Genomic DNA, 24,279 nt, shown 5'->3' with positions numbered 1-24,279 from the left:
ACGCTTTTCAAATAAATGGATGGTGCAGTGGTGCAGTGGTTGTGTTGTCATCTCACAGCAAGAGGTTGTCTGGTTTGATTCTTGTGGCTACTGCACACATGTAAACACCAGAAAAGCCAAAAAAACACAAACTGGATAAAAAAGCTAGGAAATCACTCCACTGGTTACCCACAAGTAAAAAATAAAGTCTGTTTTATTAAGCGCTTTTCGTCTGTCCTTATAGGGAGACTTCTTCAGATCTGAACCATCAGTGAGCCAGTTGACTATCCAGCAGGTGATAAGAAGGTTTATACCTAAATTTGTGAACTTGTCTATAATGCCTGAGTGGGGTATTGTATTAAAACCCTTCACTAGGTCAAGGTAAGTTTTGTGCACAGTTTTGCCTTCATCCATTACTTTGGCGACCCTCTCAAAAATGTCCACCAGATTTAATAGGCATGACCTTCCTTTAACAAAGCTAAACTGTGATGGGTCCAGTGTTTGCAGGTTATTTATGTCCTCATTTATAATGTCCATGATGATTTTTTCCATGGCCTTACATATGAGGTTGGTTAGACTTATGGGCTTGTAGTTACCCAGATCAGTGGTTGGACCTCCTTTGTGTAGAGAAATGACTGTAGCCATCTTCCATTCCATGGGCACAAAGCCTGACTGCAGGCACCAGATGAAAAGTGATTCAAGTGGACCATAGAGGTCATGTCTTATGCTATTTATTCAGCATTCTGGGATGTTATTGGGGCCCATTTGTGCTGTGTTTTTGGCCTTGGCAAATGCATTGATGACCTGAGGATTGTGGTATGTGGTATTTCATTTGGACTATCAGTGGCGGGGGGGGGGGGAGTGAGGGGAGAAATTTGAGTAAAGCCTGTCAGCCAAAATATTGGAAGTGGCCTCTGGTTGAATGTGATAATGTCATTTACAATAAGTTCTGCGCATTATTGCATATTTCCCCTGAGATTACGGACATAGCTTTAGAAAGCTTTGTGGTTGTTCTTTGCCTGAAGCTATTTTTTTCTACAAATTTAGCCTTTGAAGTATTAATTAACCCTCTTAGCTACCTGTTTAGATTGGTCAAGGGGCTTTTAGAATGTAGGGCTTTGTTCCTCCTATAGGGCTTTATTCATATATTACAGTCACCAGTACTTATTTATGTTTTGGTATGATGTATATTCAGTCAACTATGTGCACTGTCTCCAGTCTATCCCAAGCAACTAAATGTGCCAATTTACTGGCTCAGACAAGCTAGTCAGTACCTCTTCCATATAAGCACGCATTATTTTCTTAGCTTCTTCATCTGTCTGTGGGACCTTCCTTAGCAGCGTATAAAAGGTCTTAATAAACTGGAATCCACTGGCAATAAGGTTTGCTTTCTGAATGCCTTTGTCTCGTTGAAGTCTGTAACAGAAAAAAATAATTGTGAAGTGATTTGTAAGACAACTTTAAGCACCAGAGTAGATAATCACATTCCAGAGTTAGTTTTTGTCCTTATAAAATTACCTAGGTGTGGGATAATGCCCAGAAACCCTACAACACCTTTCAGTTTCTTTATTCCTGTGTTCCTGCTACCCTCAGTCATGCAGGTCCCACAATGTTTTCCTTTTGATAGCCATTTGTCTTATCCTGCATAACATAATATAGGGGTGACTACTCTTTCTGTAGTTTTCAGTTTAGGTAACCACCAACAGATTTACATCCTGACTTTGTGTGCTGAGGTCAGTGAAGTACCTCAGACAATGTGCGAACAGAATCAACAATTTCCACTGGACACTCAGTAGTCCAAACGGGTGAATTAATGTACAAGGAGAGTCTGGTAAAAACACGTGTGCTTATTCTGGTACGATCTCCACACACTGAGATTGAAATCTTTCACCTTTTCCCCTCATTAACAGTGGCTCTTAGAAAGCAGAACAGGAAAAATAAGAACTAATGTAAGTAACTATAGCAGAAGCAGCAGCAGTTACAAGGACCTGCCATTTTATATTCCTTTTCTAGCTGCAGCTCCTGAAATGCCATGGTTAGTGAACAGAAAAAAAGCACTACAGAAGACAGCCACAGCAGTTACATGCATTTGTGTGTGTGTATGCACGCACACACAAGTTTATGTGTTCATTTTTAGTATATGTTTCTTGCAGTGGTTTAAACTGCATTTGACAGCAATGAGAAAATATTTTATGGTGGCTGCTATTTACATACCAAATTATTTGCTTGATCATAATCAGACCTCTGTGCTGTGCAGGTCAAGAAAATTAATACATCTGTGTGTGTGTGTGTGTGTGTGTGTGTGTGTGTGTGTGTGTGTGTGTGTGTGTGTGTGTGCCATTGCTCATGAGACATTCTGTATATCTATATATATATATATATATATATATATATATATATATAGATGCACAAATGTGTGTGTGTATCTGAGTTTCTGCATATGTGTGAGACTGTTTCTATCTGCCTATTTGTGTACATATGTAGATCTGTCTGCATATAAGATTATGTGCGTGTGTTTGTGTGTGTGTATATGCACATGTGTGAGTGTGTGTAGACATTAAATACTTAACTTCTTCCAACAAGAATTATGTATCCTACAGGGACTTTGAAACATTAGACTGAGGAAATATTTTACATCAAAAGTATAAAAGTATCCTACACCGACTCTAAAAAATTACACTGAGGAACTACATTGCATCAAAATATAAAAAATATACATATAATAAAAATAAAAAAAACACAAAACAATTTAGCTGATAGGTCATTTTCTAAGCGCTGTAATGCCCTCCAGAGAGAGAGGGAGAGATACTGGGCAATAGACTTGCCAGGGTTAGGGAGATCTCCGCCAGTGGTGTCATGTCTCACAACATGCCTGGTTAGTCTGTAATTTTCCCATAACTCACACTCTGTCGGACATTATTGTTTGTAGAAAATGTGTACAGTTGTGTTAAAATGCTTTTCTACCGAATCAGCCACTGGAGGAATCGTTGAATGAGTAGCAGGGATCATTAGTATTTTCATTAGGCCAGTGAGGTGTTGCTGTTAATTATGAAATTGTAGAAAACTGTCTTAAGAGAAAACAGTATCTTGTACTAGCAATTGCTTGAAGATGCACTACCAGGTTTAGCAGCAGTGAATGCTGCTACCCATGAAACTGTAGAAAACTATCTTAAGAGAAAATATTATCACAGACTAGAAATTGCTTGAATCTGCCCTACCAGGTTTAGGACGTAACAGGTGCCCTTACATTCACTGCTGCAGCATTCTTTACCATATGGGATTCCCTGCTGTGGAAGCCCGAACATCCAGCCTGTATACCATCAACCATCTGTTGCTTATTTAAAAGGTACACCAAACATCTTCCTTACATAGCATAGGGCATAAAGGTGACATTCAGGCCTACCATAAGCAGAACTTCTTTGCCGCCAGTTCCAAACATATCTTTTCACCAGTCTGTTTTCCTGCATCCGTTTTTGCCAGTTGAACGCATTTTCATTCTCTAGAGACTACCAACTCCTGCTTGCTGACTTCTTTGCAGTTGCAGATAAATGCCCTGTTGAGGGTTTTGTTTTTCCTTGTTTTTTTTAGTGCTCCTTGACTTTAATGTCATCCAGTAAGGGTAAATGTCAGTGTGGGAGACAGATCACCATAAATATCAACCACAATAAGTGTCTTTTTGATAGGAGCGTCTCATGATCATACATCTTGCCCTTTTGTTAGGCGTTTGTTCTGAAAACTCTTCGCAGTAGACTTTTTTCCCTTTCCTTGTACCTTGAGAACCAGTGTGTTAAGATTCTTGATAAAGATACAATAGAAGGAATCTCCCACCTTGAAGGTCAGCTGTTGGGGAAGAAGAAGGTGAAAAAAGTATGACTGGAATCTTCCACTGTCCAGCCTCTGCCAGGTGTTTTTCCTAAAGACGTTGCAAAACCGGAGGCTTGCCCGGCTGTGTTGTTGGATTACTCTACTCAGAGGCTGGTGAAGGTCCAGCTGGCAGCACGTCTGGAGAGGCTTTGCAGGTGTCCATCTCGGACATTCAGGTGGAACCACGGTTGATTTTTTTCAAGGGGCCTAGGTAAGTTCCTCAGTCTTTAGTTGGGGGAAGAAGTTCCTACTACAGTTGTTGACTGCTGTCCAAGGTCTGAGCCTTCTCAGTTTTTTGGAGGGGAAGTTCCTTTAAAAAAAGAAACAAAAAGTTAAACATGTTTCTTCTGCTCCTAAGGATCCAAAGTGAGTGGCAGGCCTTCATTCAGGGGTTATTTACTGCTTTAATGTCCTTAAAACCTCCTCAAGGGGTTTTGGTTCCTGCTCCTCCTTGGTCCTCTCCTTCCCTTAAAAGGTGTAGAGAACAGGATTCTTCTGAGGATGACTCGGATTATGATAATGAATCCCTGACTTATTCTACTGGACTGGGTCAGAGGAGGAGGAATCTTATTAGTCCACATGTTCCTTTTGAGGAAACTTCCTTTGGGGACACATTCTCTAGGAAGATGGATTTTTTTTTTAAGTGGGACTGTGCTCAGGTCTCTGATATCCATAGAAGGTACTATGAGTTGCTGCAGTTAGAATCTCCTAAACTTGTGGCTATTCCTCCTGTTTTGGTTGCTTTGTTGGATGCTTTTTTCAATGCTTTTCTGCCCCCTGCTCCCAAGAAGACTGACAGGTTTTATAGGGTGCATGAGGATTGTTCTTTGCTATATAAATGTCCTGCTGCTAACCTTTCTGTAGTGTCTATGGCTCTGATAATCCATCTCAGTTGCTACCTTTACCCAAGCTATTGTCTTTTGACAAGGACAGCAGGACAATCAAAAGGTTGGGTAAGGTTTACATTTCTGCTACCATAGCTTTTAGGGCTATTAATTATCAGACCCAAATGTCTAGGTTTGTGTTGGCTCTTCTTTCTCAGGCCTGTGAGCTTACTTCTGATTTTCCAGATTCTGAGGGTAAAACTTCAGTTATTTCCTTGCTAGAGACTTTCTCCCAAGTTGTTTGTCATTCTATTAAATGTAGTTATGATGCAAAAGATGCCTCTTCTAGGGCTGCTGTTTTTTGGTTCAGTGATGAGGAGGTATTCTTGGCTTAGGCTTCAACCTCTACCTGATGATATTAAAGCTAAGTTGATGGATGCTTCTCTGGACTCTAAGCTTTTATTTGGGAAAGCTGCTGCTGGTTTGTTTAAGTCTCCTCAGGATAAGGGTAAGGCCTTACAGGAGCTTAAATGTGTTTGTTTATCCTATGCCTAAATTTCAGAGAAATTATCCCGCTAAGTATGCATTTGTTCTTAGGCAATCATGCACTACTGCAGGTCCTCTGGTATGGAAGTTGGATGCCCTCTCTTTTTCTTGGAACGGGATGTTTCTTTATTCATTCCCTCCCCTTCCTCTCATTCCAAAAGTCCTGTTCAAAATTCAACAGGATGCTCCCAAAATCTGGTGCCTCCCTTTTGGCCACACCAGCACTGGTTCCCTCTACTTCTGTATCTATCCAAGGGCAATCATCACAAGTTACCTCACAGGGTGGATCTAATCACGCAAGACATGGGATTTCTCATCCATCCCCACCTGTCTATGCCTCAGTTGACAGTGTGGGCGATAGGATTTTGATTCTTCATAGACACGTGTTTTCAGAGGACATGCTGCAAGTCCTGCAGGAGGCCAGGAAACCTACTGCTAGGAAATCCTACTTATCCAAGTGGAAGAGGTTTTCTATTTGGTATCTCTCTCGCAACCTGGACCCACTTACTGTGGATGTTCCTTTGCTTCTATTTTATTTGTGTGAGGTGCTCAATGCTGATTTGGCCTATTCTTTTGTTAAGGCCCACATATCAACTTTCTCTGCTTGTTTGCCTTTTTCTCTTCCTCTAGCTTCTAGATTAGAAGGGAGACAACTTATTAAAGGTGTCCTTAATATTAGACCTCCCAGGAAGCCTGTTCTTCCTCTCTGGGATCTTAACTTTGTTTTGGAGAAGTTAACTCAGGCTCCGCTTGCTGCTTCAGCCTCCTTTCATCATTGTTCCTGGAACACTGCTTTTGTTCTTACTTCTGCCAGATGGGTGTCTGAGTTGCAGGCCTTTATGGCTTGTCTTCCTTTTTTGATCTTTCATTAGGACAGTGTCCCCTTGCGTACTAACCCTTTTATGCCTAAGGTGGTTAAGGAACTTTCACTTAAACCAGTCTATTAATCTGCCTACTTTTCCCCCCTCTCAGCAAGATGACAATGAGAGGGTCCTGCATACTTTGTATGTGCATAGGCAACTTAGGGTTTATTTGAATAAAGCTAAGGCTATTAGAAAATCTGATCAGTTTCTTTTCATCCTAGATCTTTGGGGCTTGTTGTATCCAAGCAAACTATTTATTCTTGGATTTCTAAGGCTATTTCCTTTTGTTACACTTTTCATGGGAAGAGCCTTCCTTCTTCAGTTAAGGCTCATTCTACTAGACCTGTGGCTTCCTCTGGTGCTTTTCTTAAGGGCTTAGATACTAATTCTATTCTTGAAGCATCTACCTGAATATCAGTGCATACCTTTACCAAGCACTGCAAGTTAGATGTTATCTCTAGAGCTAAGGCTGCTTTTGCTAGTACCATTCTTCATGGGTTTTTAGGGGAATCTTTTGCTCCTTCCCCATCCCCAGTTTCCTCTTGAGCTTTGGCACTCTCCCATTTGGTAAAAAATACTGCAGCAGTGAATGTAAGGAAATAGTACAGTTGTATAAACTCTTACAATAATGGTAGATGTCCTTGCCTTCACTGCTGCAGTTTTCTCACCCTCCCTCCATCCTCCTACTTCATGCCTTCCTGGATGTACAGGTTACTTCTTGGGTTCCTTGGACTGGTGTTTCTGCTGGGGCAATCAGTTCTGTTTATGGTAGGCCTGAATGTCACCTTTATGTCCTATGCTATGCAAGGAGCATTTGGGTGATGTTCAGTATGCCTTTTAAATAAGCAGCTAGTAGTCTTTGGTAGACTGGAGGGCGGCCACAGTGGTGCAGTGGTTAGCGTTGCCACCTCGCAGCAAGAGGTTCTACTGTTTGATCCTTGGCTGGGGTGCCTTCTGTGCAGAGTCTGCATGTCCTCCCTGTAGTCGCGTGGGTTTCCTCCGGGTGCTCCAATTTCCTCCCACATCCCAAAGACATGCTGTAGGTGGATTGGATACTCTAAATTGGCTGTAGGTGTGAGTGCGTGCATCTGTCTGCCTTCTGTGAAAGATTGGGCACCGGGCTGGCAACTCGACACCGTAAAATTCCACTGCCAATCATGAGCAGACAGATGATCTGCTGTGGCAACCCCTAACTGGGAAAAGCCGAAAGGAGAAGAAGTCTTTGGTAGACTGGCCGGAAGTTCGGGCTTCTGCAGCAGGGAATCCCATATGGTAAAGAATGCTGCTGAAGGATTACTACAACACAGAAGATCAATGATGAAGAGACATTTAGTTTTAGGGTGGCCTTTTCTTTTGATGTTCCTTCTTTTCTTCCTTTCTGTTAATTCCATTGTGGCTCTGACATAATACAGGACAGTATGTTGCTTTCTAAATGGAGAAATAAGAACATCCACTGATTCCCAGCAATTAATCCATCATTAGAACACAATAGTTGAGGAGATAAGAAGTGCTGCATTGCTGAAGAGAGGGTTAGAGGCTTCATTCTGTTGTAATGGAGACCCACGGAGAAAAGCTCCACGCACAAAGATAGCAATAGCAAAGTTACATTCAAGTAATAAGAATATGAATACATTCATGCCATAATGGAAAATTAAGAAATACATACATAGTAAGATGAATACATAACTATATATATTCTTGCAATAATGTAAATTAACAAATGATAACATTTAGTATAAAGAACAGTTAAAAAGAAAAAAATATAAGGATTTGAAAATAGAGCATCAGAAGGAAGAAAAATAAGCCCAAAAATAAATAACTTATTAAGTTGGTAGAGAGGGAGAAAAGAGGTAAAATGTAGAAGGGCAAAAATAAAGGGGGGAGTATAGGAGAGTCAAGACAGTAAAAGAAAACAAACCTAAGAAAAGAGAGGAGGGGTGGGGAGTAGGAAGAAATAAGAAGGAGATGGCGTTTAAGTATTGAGTTGCTCAGTGGTGTAGCTAAGGTACTGCAGCATTAGTTGTATAAAGATAAAGTGAGAAAAAAATAGTTATAGTCAGATTAGTGGGAAGTATGTGTTGGGTAGAATGGTGACAATGGTTTATGATATTTTACTTATATTCTGCAGGTGATTTTAAATGATTTTCTACCATAGCTCTCAACTGTTCAGATTTTTGCAGAATGTCCAGATTTTTGACTCATGTTTTCTGTCCGTTTCTCATAAAATTATTGTTTTCTGGCAAAGCCCTGAGTACTGGAGTCAGAAAATAATGGCAGGCATCTGATTTTCAGACATAATATCCTGCAGACAATTAATCTTAATGCAAAACATGTTATTCTTTCAATTTTCTAAGTTTGTAAGAGCAATATTTAAAAAGTGTCCCTAGTTTTGAACCTTTGCCCCCCCCCCCCATTATTTGTGGCTTTGTCCAGATTTCTTGCTTTGAGAAATTGAGAGATATGTTTGCTACTGCTTAATGTTATTTGTTTATTATTATAGTTGGATTAGTATTCTACTTTAACCAGATTGCATGTTTTCTTATCCACAGAAAAACAGGTTTACCTACATTACACCAGATTTCATCAGCTCCCTTCCCACAAATAAGAACAATAGGCAAAGGTTAGCAGTATACAGGATATATCTATTACATCTTTGCACATTGACTGGCCAACTGTCCCTACCTGGCATGTGAAACATGTTTTACCCATGACCAATGGCAGTTGAGAATGCAATCCAGGTAAGCAAGGGCAAAATCTCCTGGTCCCGCTAAGATGTGGTCTACTAGTCTTAGAAAACTACTGGGACATTATTCACTCCAATGGGCATTTTGTAAACTTGTACAACCCATATGCGGTCACAGATTTTAACCTATCCCAGGCTGCAGGTGTGAAGGGTACCTACCGATAACCCTTATGCAAATCTGTAGAGGTTATATACTTAGCCCATTCAGATGCTCTATGGCTTCATTAATCTTAGACATGGGGTAAGCATTTGATTCTGTATGGCTGTTGAGAATACAGGGAATACCTTGGCTTACCAGTAAACATAACCTCAAATCCCTACAATATTGCTCTGATTTCCTGAACCTGGGTAGGAGGTAGCTGCTGGGAGAAGGCTACCTCATTCACTGAGCTATCAGACCAAGCTTCAGCAAGATCTGCCACCACTTTCTACTCTGTTTCCTCCTGCTACACATTGCAGATTCTGAGTACTAGGACCACTCTGTCATGAAAAGACTTTGCCACTTTAATATGGTAGAATTTGTGCTTCTACTTTCTGCATGGCAACTCTACCATACAGATAACAGCACTCTCCTTTTTCACAATGGTAAAAGAACTCTCCTAGGCTCATAGCCGGCCTTAGGCATAGGCCAACTAGGCGACCACCTAGGGCGCCTGTCTAGTAGGGACGCTTTTCAGGTGGTGTGGTGGGGGCGCCATGAAGCCCTTTTGCCAAGGGCACCAGTTGACCTAAGGCCACTCCTGCCTAGGCTGCTTGTAATTTGTTGCATCCAACAGGCATATGCACCATCACCTGCTGCTCAGTGGCATACTCACTGGTCCTGTCATACCAGACCTTTTTTTACTAATGTGCTTCTACCAGGTGTTCCTGCCCCCTTCCCATGAACTTCCTAAGTCTAGTTCTCAGGTCTAGGGCATACTGCACAACTGATGCATAGTGAGATTCACACTCACGCTCCCACTTATCAGGAAGTAAATCCAGGGCTCCCTCATCCTGTGACCATACAACAGCTCACATGATGAAAAATCTGTGGATTTCTGGGGTACCTCTCTGTATGGAAAGAGAAGATGGAAGGCATTTGACCCACACCTTCTTGAACTGGTCTACAAATGCTGTTAACATGATGTTCAGTGTGAAGTTATTATTTTCCACCAGAACAGTTGTCTGTGGACAGTAGGGGTGGACCTTAAATGCTCTATCCCACAGCACTTCCAAAAGCATGCCAATTGGTCTGAAACTAAGTTGGCAGCACTACCTGTCAGTATTTCTGTAGGAACACCCACCCTGCTGAACATGTCAAGCAAAGCATTTGCCAACTTCTCTTCTACAGTGGAAACAGAATCACTGCTTCTGTCTAGTTGCATGATCGACCACTAACGAGATGGACATTTTATCTGTGGAACTTGTGATACTCAGAGATGTCCTACATTATCCATAGCTATCTATCAAAATGGTTCCTCAGTAACAGGCAAAGGTATCAAAGCAACCTTAGCTTTGTCTCTGGCTTTGACAACATTTTGGCAGTACTCAAAGATTCTACAGTACCATGTTACATCCTGTGCAATATTTGGCAAGTAAGAATTCTGCATAAACAAATTTTTAGCCTGCTGTGTGTCTATATGGCCTGTAAAAATATTGTGAGCTATGGCCAGAGGTTTCATTTGGTAGGGTCTGGGTACTGCCAACTACTATATTACTTATCCCCCTAGCCCTTCTTCAGGGGTGCATTCCATACATAACAATGCTTTGTCCCAGTATATGGAATGCCCTTGAGTATCACAAACTTCTTGGGTATCTCCTTCAAGTCCCTTAAAGTACGGTCTGAGCTGAACTTGCCTCAACTCTTTCTTAGTGACCTTCCTCAGCTCCCTTCCAAAGAGAGACTGGTACCATCCTTCAGTGGTAACTCAAAGTCTGGTTGACTGCAGCCAACTACCACTCCCCTTGACGTACAACCTTTTGAGGAAAGCTGTAGCTCAGATTCTAGTTTATTGCTACTGGCCAGCTTCCTCTTTGAAGTAGCCAGCTCACCAGCCCCAGATGGAGGTGTGGTCCCAGCTGGGTCTCACTCAACTGCCTTCTCTATGCATTTGTCTCCATAACTGGCTGAATGTAGCAGCATGCATGCAGAGTACTGTGTTGTCTGAGCAATTCCCTCTTAGGACATCTGCAGGAATGTCCTCTAACACAGCTACCTGCATGCTCATTTGCCCCTTCACAATTCACATAAACTCTGGCCAAAGGTATCCAAAAGTTTTCTTTCCAAAGTCCAAACTGGAGTAGACTGATCGGCTATGTATTGCTCCTGTCTGGCCACTCTGTCCATCTTAGCAATGGCCTGTTTCCTCTCTAATAATATAGGCTGCAGACTTTTGTGATAGTTAGGTACAGATTTTGTCCCCAGACAACTCACACTGTTGAGTGTTTGCCTCATTTGCTGCTTCCTGAGATCTTTGTCCCTCACTCTGCCTCAGTGGACAGTGACACTGTACATCCCCCTTTTGGCTATATCAGAAACATTTAACCACAAAACCTGCAAATGCAAAAGAAACTGTGGCTTCTCCCTTTTTCTGTGAAACCTACTTTGATGGCTTAGGTTGCCCCCATGGGCTTCCCTTATTTCCATATGCAGTGCTGGGTACCCCCTGCTATACAATAGTAACCTACTAGTTAGACAGAGGTCCTCTCAGCAGTGCCACATTCCTGGCCTACCAAATAAATCCTCATGTTCAAAGGCAGAGTACTGAGGACTTGTTCCTTGATCAAAGGATTTGCAAGCATTTCATATGTTGTGACCTTACATCCACCCACCCGTCTATGAAATGGAGTGCTGATTTCTCAGTGCATTTAGTCACACTCTCATCTGCCTTTCTTCTGTGTTGTCTGAACTTCTTTCTGTACATTTCATGAGTAAACATAAAACGCTCAAGCAAAAGTTGTTTATGTTTAGCATAATTTAAACAATCAGCATTTTTAAGTTTAGAAATTGTCTGCATTGCTTTACACCTGAGCAAAGGAGTTAAAAGCCTTTCCTACTGCACTTAGTCAACTTGGAGTTGATTACACACTCTTTTAACTGTCCATATAAAGCTATCATAGTCACCGCTTTGTCTCTGGTGAAGGATAAGCATCTCCTTTTCATGCTGGCACTGCTTTTATGTCTTCTGCCTTCAGCTGCAACCTTCTCTTGACTCTGTTGAAGTTAATACATCTCATCTTATATCAAGTGTCAGAATTTGTAACTGCAGTTGGGCTTTAAGTTTCTCCTGGGAATGAACTGATTGCCTTTTCTCTGCCTCCTGCACACCAACAGATCCTGCCAGGCTGGATTCCAATTGCACACAAAGCTAATACAACTTCCTCTTTGGACATACTAATATGATGGATTCCTTTTGATTTTTACTCCTTGACATTTTAGTATAATTATTTATCAGAAGAGATAATTTCAGCCTGTTTCTAAACTAAACTGACTAAATAATAAAACAACTATGCAAAACTAAACTTATGTATATTTTACTCTGTGACTGAGAGGGTATATGCACACCTTTAGTAGCAGAGCTGCTTTAGGCTAAACAAGTATAATTCCAGTATCCCACCCAATACGTGATAGATGACTGGCATTGATGGGGGTTTGAGTCTCATCACTGCCAACCCAAATGCCACCTGGGTATGTGAGGGACACTGGTTATGGTCTTTGGATCCACTCCACTGTCCCAATTGTTTCTGATGGCCAGCAGAGGAATGGTCTCTTAAGTTACCCAATTGGTATCCAACAGGTTAGAAGACAACAGAATTGCACAGAGATCTGTTTCAGTGAACAATTTACCAAATGAAGCTTCAACCAAAGATCATACAGAGAATATGCACTATTGTCCTGGTATGGGCTTTCACCAGCCACACAGAGAGTAGGACTATGCAGTGATTACTTGCAAAGCTGAGTCTTTGTCCCAACATCCTAAGTGCTTTTCTCACCATTCTAACTGTAATCCAAAGTATCTTCCAGTCCAGTCTCCCTTATCCAAGGTAACTAATTTGTAAACAAATTATTTCATACACACATTTGCGCACATGCATACATACACACATAATTCTTAGAGAAGGCTGGCAGAATTCTGTAATTCTCCATAGCTTTCTTCCTGGCATTGTAGTACTGCCACCATCCTAGATAATGGTTAGGGACCCAAATACACCAGTTGCTTGTCACTCTTGATTTCAGCCAAATATGTATATAAAAATAAATTATATTTCACTGGTAGTGTGCTCTAGTGATCTGGTTATTGGAAGGTAGAAACCACAGCGTTTCCAACCTGCAGTGTTAAATAATAATACCTTCCTCTCAGATAACAAATAATAATGCATACGTAAATAACACAGCCGCAAGATCTTAGATGTGAATAAATAAAATTACTTAATATATATAAAGTGCTAGTACAGGCAAAATAGGTAGAGGTCACAACAATGCACGACTATAAAATAACAATATGTTGTAAAGATATTATATGTACAGAAAAGTCTGATTTACAATTATTAAATACATACCCTAGCTGTCTTTTGCTGAAAATATACTGACCCTAATTATTCTAAATTAAAGAACATAACAAAAGGCAGAATTGAAAAGTGAGCATTCATAGATATGTCACCAAGATCCAAGTAGAGGATATCACAAGACCATTTACGTTCCTGATTTTAGTTCCAAATATTTACTTCTCAGCTCATTATTCTGTTTCTACACAGAACCAGGGATATCATATTATATAATTTCCTTTCCCACATAAAACAGGTGTAACTACATTATATCAGATTTCAGTAGTTCCTTTGCCATAGGACAACAGAAAAAAGACTAACAATAAAGCAGGATACATCCAGCAACTGTTTCCATATTAACGACAGCTTACTTTCACAGTTCTGTCCAGCTGGCCTGTGAAGTAAATTGTTATTGTGCTTTTTAATAAACCTTGGTTTTCCTGTCTCCAAACCCTTGGATGATTTAATTGCATAGAAAAAAATAAGTCTTTCTTGAGAAACAGCAGAAAGTTACATTTTAAATTTCAAATACTAATGTCATATATTTCCTTTCATCCCCTTTTCACATTCAAAGAGAAGTCACACATACTCAGACCACAGGAGGAACACATATTGTAGATTAAACAAAGTTCAAATATAAAGTTGAAAAGTGCAAATATTCTGAAGTAAGAAAGAAAAAATACATCAGATCTTAATATTTTTTTTTCTATCTTGGCACTGCGGGGTGATGACACACAGTAGCCTGGCACAACACCCACAGGCTGATAGCACATGCAGGCATTCTGCAACTATGGGCCAGCAGTTTACATGGATCCCTTGTCTCTATACATCCTGGTCAGCCACAGGGAATATATTTCACAGGGAGGACATAGTGTATTGTTTGGAACAAAATTCCAGCCTATGTACACATATTAAACATCTGGTCCATTCTGTTGTCTGGTAACTAGTGGCAGGTCCAGTTTCCATTTCTTGTCAGGATATAGTACAGGCACAACAGCTAGGTCATGGGTCATATAAAGCACCCCGTCCAAGTCGCTTGTACAACTAGTGGTCTTGGGCCTACATGGTCCTAGATACTGGGGGTTTAAACATTCTTTGTTGCACTGTGCAGCTCATTGTTGAAATACAATTTCTTGTTAACTATTCTTTGTATTCTTTTTTTTTTTTTTTACTGTTTGAATAATGACTATGTATAGTTTGATAAAAATAATCTACATGGTCACTTATCCATCCTTAGGACCCTGCTAGTGGCAAATGCTTTGCATTTATTAGGTTTTATTCCCTCCTATTTCATTAGTGAATATGCAAGCCAGTCAATTATATTACAATGCAAACATGCAGGGGTGGTGAAAAAAATACAGTCAGGTTGTGTTTCTTTTGCAGCTAAGAATACTTGCAACTTCTGCTTTTGCTTTGTAGTTACACCAAACTGCAATCATCACATTCTTCTCTCAAGAACATTGAAGACCACCAGAAGTAATCAGGAGTAAATATAGAACCCCATGGCCATACATTTCAACTATTCCTGACTTTCTAGGATATTCCTCATTGTGCTTCAAAATGTTTCTCTTTTAGCTTTGAAATTTCTGATTTTGTGGCAGAGAAAAACAGCATTAATTAAAATCACTGTTATTAGAAATTAATTATTTTTAATTGTTAAGAAATTAATGCAAATCATCTTATGCTAATGTCTTTCCTAGCAAATAATATGAATAAATAAAGATGCAACTGAGTTTTTGGGTGTTTGTGTAATTTTAGTCTGGGCTCTGTCCCTCATTTGTGAATTAAGAAATAGAGAGCTTTTCCCAAGTATTGACCACTCAACTTCTGTGCTTAAGAAGTCTAGAGAAAGCCAAAAATAACAGGCAGAATAAAAGCCCCAAATTACAGGCAATTGTAGAATATCACTCTAATTTCAATTAAAAAGTTAATACAGCAACAGCTTTATATCAATGAACGTTTTCTGAATAATAAGAAATATGAAACTTTAATGTCTGTCTTTATTTACTGACTGCAATCCTCAGTGATTTACTGGCAACCAATATGAGGATCAAGGGCAAGAATATGAGGCAAAATCAGGCATAGTTAAAAGGTATGCCAAAGATTCTTTTCTTGTGTTGCATGTTGTGATCACTTAAAAATTAGCAGATTGACAATTTCTTAAAAACTACTGTGGTGAGAGTCTGCAGAACCTAAGAGAAGCAGCAGCTTCAAGCTTGCCTAGTTTTCCATGGGATATAGGAACAAAATTACCCTGCCATGAATTACAATGATAATTATGTGTTTGGAGTATTTCATGTAGCACACACAGTCATGGAGTCAAGCTAAGTAGTTAGACTGTAAGCATGAGATACATGCAGCACAATGAAAGCACAAACCACCACTAGACAGTCTGGGAAGAGACACTTTCACTACAACAGTTATTGAGTGTCACAGCACAGTCAGAACACAACAAATCATTCTGGAAAGAGACAGTCATACCATGTTTGATGTGTCATTAATGATTTGCATTCCTGTATTTCCGTATGCATTACCTAAAGTATACATAGGACTACATACCTACAACCCATAGGCATTCGTTGTTACTGTGCTCATCACTGGATGGTAGTGGCAAGCAAGTAGTAAACTAAATGCTTTTTGGATGGGATGGTCACTAGAACTCCAAATCAGTAAACCCTACTGCATTTGTAAAATCTATACACCTCTACTAGGGACCCCCAATCTGGTGAAAAATGAATATGTTGTCACACCTGCAATATATTATTGATGTTTACCTGTTTATGAGAGTGTACAGTAAATTTCCAGGGTATAATTAAAAAGAACATTTACTTTACTTCTGCAAAATTTTGAACCACTAAATGTAAGGTGAAGTCATTAATGGAAAATAGAGTACCTCCAATGGAATGGGAACTGCCTTTTTTTGCTGATTTTTGATTTAAAAGTCTTGTGACTGTTTGACCCCCCCCCCCCACACACACACACTTTCTTCACAGTCACAGGCACATTTGCATTGTTTTATAATGGGTGTCATGCACACACACTCACAGACTACAATGGGATGGTGCCTGATTTTTTTTTATTCTTAAACTGAAGCCAGATGACTACCGCAGAGCCAGTGGGAATGAATGTCCTGTCATTCTGCCAAGGAGGATAAGCTCTGCAGGCAGTTCAAGCCCCCTCCCTGGACTCACCAAGCATCCAGCCATCCACAGCTCCCTTTTTCCCATTTTGGCACATAGGGTAAGGGTTTCACATCAACAATGACAGTCATCTGGAGCCAATGTTCACACCACCAAATGACTACCCCTATCACAACTTGTGTTTTAAATCTGCCAATGTGCGAATCTGACTGGAGACAGTAACCATCAAGGCACAGTATTTTAAAGACAATGTGGGTGCCCTAGTGCACTCCTGTGTTGTTCTTTATACGAGAAAAAGGTGCAATAACTGCCATTTATTGTCTGCAAGAAAAGTATGAATTTTTTATTTTACTTTTTGGTTAAATGTAATTTTTTTATGATTTTATTTACACAACCTTATCAGTGAAAAAAGGTAATAAGAAATTTGATAACTGAAGCATAGGTAGGTATATTACCAGATGGTGATTGTGCAATCATTAAAAAATGTTATAGAATCCACAGAATGTGTTCATGTGACTCACAGAGAGCAGTTTTATTATGTATAGCCATTCCAAACATTATACATATAGGACAAAGTGCACTGTAATTGGTGATTTAGGGCATCTATGTAATGTAAAACTGTATAGACCATAACACAATTACAGTTCATGCGAATGCTGAACATATAGGCAACTTACAGTGTTAAAACATTACTCTGTTAGAGAAAAGGCTGGTGACATAAAGACAACCCTTGAAATAAAAGAACCACAATGCACTTTACAATCAGTTTATATCCACGTGATTTAAACAGAAAATTGAACTGAAAAAAATATTTTTAAATTAATATATGCCCTGATTTATATATAATTGAATCCATTTTCTAAACTGCTTACCCTAGTAATGGTCATTGTGGTAGCAAACTACTAAGGGCAGTCCAGATTTTCCTATCACCAGCAACAGTTCTCCATTTCATCTTGTGGGATCACTAGACATTCCCAGGCAAGCTGAGAGATATAGTTCTTCTGTTGTGTCCTGAGTCTGCCTAAGCCTGCTCTCATTCCTGGTACACTTTATGTGGGAGGTGGCCAGGGGTCATCCTCCCTAGATTCCTAAACAAACCACCTCGAATGGGTCCACTGATCTACATGGACATTTTTAGACTCAGTCTTGGAGCACTTTCTTGTTAAGTGACTTGCTCAGAGTTGCACTGTAGGCAAATAGAGTCTGAGAAAATTAAATCATGGAGTACAGAAAGTAAATCATTTAACATCTAATAACCATAATAATTTCTGGTAAGTACCACACAGGCAGACAGAAAGGCACCTTTGCCATTGTGGAAAAGCTTATTTACTGTAGTGACCTGTAGAAGTGACTTCAGTCCCTTCTGTGGTTTCTGGCAATGCCTTCTCAGAAGAGGGCATGTCTACCAGATTCAGGAATTCCTCCGAGTGTTCCCTCCACTTCTTGACAATATTTTTTTTCAAGGCTAGAGTTTCTGCACCCTTACTGAGAATAGTCTGGGCAATGTCCCCACCTGTCTCCAATCCCCCAGATGGTATGATGATTTACAAGAACTTCCTTAAGGCCGTCTGAAAGCAGAGCTGGATCCAACACAAGGTGACCTAGGTAGCTGCCTAGGGCCTGTTGCTTGCTGGGAGGGGAGGTTGGATTTAAAAATTTAAAAAAAAGGTTTGTCTGTAAAGTGTCCCAGCAAGCACAGTTCAACATGTATTCCTGTTGTTCCCCAGCTTTGGAGATAGCACACGTTATCAGAAGAGTATCAGAAATCAAGCATTGTAAGCAGATTTTTAATACAGGGGTTTACATTTGAAGAAACACGGAGATTCTCAAGAATAGCATAGCAGCTTTTCTCTAAGGATCTTGTGTGTCTGTGTGTGCATGCATGCATGTGTGTATGTGTGTGTGAGATGTCCCATTTAGGGGGTACTCTAGTTAAGTGATTTTTCTCAGAGTCAAACCCTGAACCTTAAGTATGGGAGGCAAGAACCTAAGTCCTGCACATCAACTGGTAGGCCATCTTTTACCTTTTTTTTTTTGTAAATCACAGAGAATTACAGTCTGTCAGTGTCAGTATACAGTTTTGTAGTTTGGGCTACAGCAGCATGTCTAGCACTTATTGCAGATGAGTAAGGCAATGAGCTGTTAAAGAACTGCTTCCTGTAAGTACATGGTTTGATTCCCACAGCCTTTATTTGTTTTATGTCTGAGTCTGCCAAGTTACTTTACCAGATAGTACTCCTGGACTACTCCTGAAAAGGGACATTTGTGTCCATTGGGCTGCCCAGGCTGTTAGCAAATGGGCTACACATTTGTCTTCTGAATTCCTGCTCCCTTCTCATAGACGCTAATTAGTACCTCACTTTAAGCTATTTCAGGATGAATCCCAGTATGTCTGTTGTAGTTTAATGGGTTGCCAGATACATTTTTCATTAAATGTGATTTTCAAGGGAAGAGAATTTTAGTGTTTACCATGTTAAGCCTGTTTTGCAGCTGTCAGTGTCTTTTTATGTAAAATTTTAAATACAAGTTTTAAATGAAATCCAAATCTCTGTGATAATTGTAAAAGTAAATAAAAAAATTGTATGCCAACAGACAGGTTTGAACAGTGTTTAAATTAATTACGGACAAAAAGGCATGTAATGGGATATTGGTATGGCTGGTGGGGGCTTGATTTATTACCTTGCATACAGCCCCATTTGACCATGTTCAGCTGTGTTGATTCTGAAGGTGAATGCTGCAACAGTACATCATTATTAACTATTCAAGTAGGTCAGACCTGTACTGAGTGATGTCACATGGGTTAGCTATCCTTGATGACAAAGAAAACATAGGGAGGTCATGTAAGCCCCCCCCCCAAAAAAAAAAAAGTAGTGTTCCTTTACAACTTCCAGCAACTTTAAAGGAGTTGACATTTTCAGGTCATGTAGTCTGCATTATTTGGAATGATGACTGGAACCATCCGATCTTCAGCATCCATTATATGGTCATTGTTGTGTGTTACTATGATACAGTCTTTTCTACAAGATCAGACTGTAAAGTATTTCAGCATTTGTGATGCAAGTCATCCTTAGATGGTCTCAAGTGACAGTTAAGTATCTCTCTTTACCTTAGTGTCAATCATTTTAGTGTTTTGGTACCAAATGCACTTACGAGTATTACTGTGTTCAAGCATTTGGACACAAGTCCACTGACAGTACCCAAAAGTTCCCATTTAAGTTTAGCTCTGTGACAATACAAGTCAATAGGTGATATCCTATCGAGCACAATGCTCACATTTTTTACGAGTCTCAGAAAGTCTACAGAGTCAGTGGATAGTGACCTATTATGGACCAGCCCCATGGTCTCCTTGCATATCCCAGAAGAACTAGAGAGTCAGTAGACGGTATTCTATCAAGCCCCACCCCTGTATTCTCCATGCAATTTCCAGTAGGACTATAGAGTCAGTAGGTGGTACCTGTTAAGTACATACCAAGAGTCTCCAGGAAGTTCAAATGTTGTGAATAGCTGTTAGGTGCATACGCACCTAACAAGAGTAGAGTTTTCTGTTCTGCAGGAGGCAGTCAATCTCAGATTTGAATGTAGATAGGTTTGCTAATGATAAAGATAAACTCAAGCTTACTTATCTAAATAAAGTTCATATAAAATACATTATACTTTAAATATATTCATGTCTCCTATAAGTTAAATTGCAGATTAGTCAGAGTATTTGTTAGTTTTCAATTAGTAACCATAAATATCCTTTTAAGGCATGTGTAATTTGATTAAATGCATAGGTAAACAGTTTTGCCGGGAGAATTGGATTGATGTGTGGGAGGGGTGAACAAGAGGTTAATCTTTCCATTTTTTTAACAGAAAGGAAACCTATATTTCCCATACTCCATTTCGCACATTTCTGTCATATAATATCTATTTTTAACTTTATATACATCTTGACAGCATTCAGTAAAACAGGATTTCAGTTCATATTAAGTCACTTCGGTTGTTTAGAGATATTTATTATCTTGGAAAATTCTGAATCACAATCTAGGAAATAATGATCCCTTTAAGCAGAGCAGAATTGACAACACTAAATATGAAATTAGAAATAAAATGGACTTTCCTATAACTACAATATTCATATTTACTGTAACATATTGTTTGAAATGCACAGCTAGCTTTACACTCCCACCCATTGTATACACATGCACTACTATCAGCCTAAACACTTTTCCATTCACCCTGAAATCCCCACCATCTCAACAATCACTGTACCTGAGCAGGAATATCTCATTGCTCTATAAATACTTCTAACTTTTCCTTTTGTTTACTCTGTAACAATCATATTATAATACAATGTCCATACCCCCTACATCATTCATAAACACTAAATAGCCATCATACCTCGCCTATCATACTGTTCGTGTTTAATGAAGCAGTTACAACATTGTATTTTCCCCTTGCTTGCAGTTTTTGAACCTAATCTTTACTTTCTCTTTCTTACCCTTTTTCACTTGTATTTTCACCCTCCTCTAGTTCTCCCATATAACACCATCACCATCAGTGATACCTCATACATTATACTGGTTTTCCATTTTCAAATTATATTCCTTTTCATCATCTTTATCTAAATCAGTTTGCAAACTATTTTTTTCAACTACACTTTCCTCTTCATTCAATTCAAAATGTTTTTCTTTGTCCTTCTCTTCTTCCCCCATTTTCAGCGTTCTGAACTATTTCATGCTTTTGTTTTCTCTCATCTTTCTCCTCTTCACCACTATCTTGTTTTTGTAACATTGAATCAAAAATGTCCTTCTGTACTGCATTTTCTGCATAACACTGTACAGTTTCTATGGGGATGTTTCTATTTACCACATTGTGCATGTTCATTTTTGCACATTCTTGTACCAAATATGAATCTTCACCACAGAAAAAATGTATTAGGCTGTCACCAGTATTTACCCATACCATTTTCCTAATTAACAGCAACATACCTGGCAAGTTTGTTTAACCTTCCATCCTTTACCAACAAGGAAACCTATACCTCCCATGTCCCAGTTTACACTTTTCTATTATCTAATATATTTTAACATCAGATGCATTTTGACAGCATTCATTAAAATATGACTTTAGTTCATATTATACCATGACCCCCCTATTAATATTCCAAAACGTGCGCGCTGATTGGCCAGCGTACACGTTGTAAATCGACTTATACTAATGAAAAAATGCTTTGACTTATATTTAATATAATATGTTACTTCATCTTACAGAAACTTCAATTTATTAAGGGAGATGTATAGGATGCATAGCGTAAGTGTACATAATTACGATTTTAACACCACATTGCACATATTAGAAAAACGTGGCATTGTCATAGCCATGTTATGTGTACATACCTTTATTTTTATTTTTAGGTAATTTTTAAGTAGATACTAGATTATTTCACTACATTTCTTTTTTCTTCAAGATCTAATACAGCCACTACCTTCACTGGCGTTTAAGGTACAGAGACGCAATGGATGAATAAATGAGCCCTAGGTACTTTACGCCAGGTATATAACTCCTATAAATAGAGTTATTGCGAGTAACTAAGTGAAAATGTACATATTTTATTTTAAATATAAATTGGAATATTCATTGGTTTTAAATAGTTCTCAAAGAGAATAATGTTGCACTGATGATTAAGTAAGATGCTATTGTGATGTACCTTTAACTTCTTGATTGATTAATCAAGGAATAATGCATTGATGGAAAGCAATTAGCATTTGTTTTAATTGTATAAAAGGAAGCTAGAAAATGATGTTAGTAGATCTGAAGAAGCGTGCATCTCAGCACGCGAAAGCGCTCATCTGTTGTATTTTTATGGAATAAAAGAACCTGTTTTGATATTATTGGACTTCTCGTGGTGTATCCTGATCACTGTTCCAGTACAACTTGAGTTTTTTTGTGTTTTGCAGCAGGATACTTTGGGAGTACCAGCGGTAATTTTGCTATTTACTTTTCTATTATCTAATATATTTTAACATCAGATGCATTTTGACAGCATTCATTAAAATATGACTTTAGTTCATATTATACCATGACCCCCCTATTAATATTCCAAAACGTGCGCGCTGATTGGCCAGCGTACACGTTGTAAATCGACTTATACTAATGAAAAAAGGTCTGGTTGCCCGGACTTTTTCCATTAGTATAAGTCTTTTTTAAAACACTGGACAGGATTCAGGAAGGCTTACACGGAGTTTAAGAGTAGTGTAAGCCTCCGTGTAAGCCTCCCGATTCAGGAACAGCCCAAACCTCCGTGTAAGAGACAGCTAACATGTCTCTTACACGGACTGGGCATGGAAATGCTCAATACCTCATTTGCAGCTCAAAGATATGCAAATGAGGTATTTGAGCGATCCAAGAAGCCCAAACCAGTCCATGTAACGGACGTGTTAGCTGCAGAAATGTACTCAGCTGACAACTGAGTACATTTCTGCAAAATTGAAAACGGAGCTATGTCAGCTCCAAATAAAGGGTGCATATGTTTCATTTAGCAGGCCAATGGCCAAATATGTGGCTATTGGCATGAAAAAGTGTTGCAAAAATATGTTAAATAACTTCTTTTTTTTTTCGTGGGATTATGATGTTTAACTGCAGCGCACACCCGCGCAAACGGGGTGCGCTATCTAAAACTGAAAACCAAAGCTTATAAGCCCACAATTGTGGGATTTATGTATTACATGGAATGTCAATGGAGGGACTAGCAGACCAAAAACAATATGGCCTCCGTGTAGTGGTTGTCAAGGCGGGGAAGCTCCGTGTAAGATATGTAACTAAGCATTACTAGGCAATCCTATGTAAATGAGGGTTACAATACTGAATCACACTGCCACATAGGTAATGAGCACTTTCTGAGTAGTGTAAGAGTTACAGAAGGGGGAGGAACAGAGTAAGAGGTAGGTGACATCACGGGGGGGGGGAAGGATAGAAATAAATGTATCAGATTGGAGGGCAATGTAAGGTGACAGATGACAGACAGACATCAGGGAGAGAGGTGTGTCCCAACAGAACACTATAAAAGTCAAGAAACAGAGGGTGCACACTATCCCTACACTCAAACTTTCTTGATATACGTGCATGCGCGCATATGCGCGCGTGTAAGGCAGGTTCAACATGTGGGAGCGTGTTGCAAACCGTTTACAACGGTTTGCGCAGGCGTGCACGTGTGTGAGGCAGTGTGCGCGCGTTTTAACATGAATCAGCCAAGTTCACACCATGTAAGGATGTGTGCGCGCGTGTAACACTGTGTAAGGATGTGTGCGTGCATTTTAGTAACTGTGAGTGTGCTTAAGCTGGTGTGCACATTGCTCCCCCTGAGGAAACAGAGAGGAAACAGGAAACAACCACAATACAAGGAAACTGCCAGAGGATACTGCTGGAGTTAATTGGTGGAAACAATTGGAAGCAGGCAATTACACAGGCAGACTAGAAGCCCAACCCAGCACTTAAAATACTACAAACAGCAGTGCAGGCTGTTTCTCACAAGAGATACTGCAAGAAAGTAAGCTATCAGAATTGAAAACTGAAAAAAGCTGAACACAGAGCAGAAATGCTAGGGGCTGCCATAGCTGTTATAATCAGGCATAGGCGAATTGCTGAGGGTGGTGACAATGCAGATGCTGACAGACAACCCAGAGTGAGGAGAAGGAGAAGAGTATACAGGCCCAGGGTCACCTACCATGGGTTACATGAGCTGGAGATAGCAGAGCGCTACAGAGTGGACAGAGACCTTCTGCAGCAAATTGTTGAGCTGTGCAGGCCACGCCTCACAC

The 24,279-nt window shown here is 39.7% G+C and overlaps 1 protein-coding gene across 1 annotated transcript in view; it reads right to left on the bottom strand.

The window, feature by feature from the left end:
* Window positions 1-24,279, bottom strand: part of LOC122799246 — a 205,656-nt gene that overhangs the window by 99,481 nt on the left and 81,896 nt on the right. The window contains exon 3 of the mRNA XM_044068188.1: window positions 1,254-1,395. Coding sequence (XP_043924123.1) covers window positions 1,254-1,395 — 142 coding nt within the window. The remainder of the gene's footprint in view (window positions 1-1,253; window positions 1,396-24,279) is intronic.

Source organism: Protopterus annectens, chromosome 4.part0 (assembly GCF_019279795.1).
Source record: "Protopterus annectens isolate FY-2018-M chromosome 4.part0, PAN1.0, whole genome shotgun sequence".
Lineage (NCBI taxonomy): Eukaryota > Metazoa > Chordata > Ceratodontiformes > Protopteridae > Protopterus > Protopterus annectens.
This window is presented reverse-complemented; position numbering and strand designations above follow the sequence as displayed.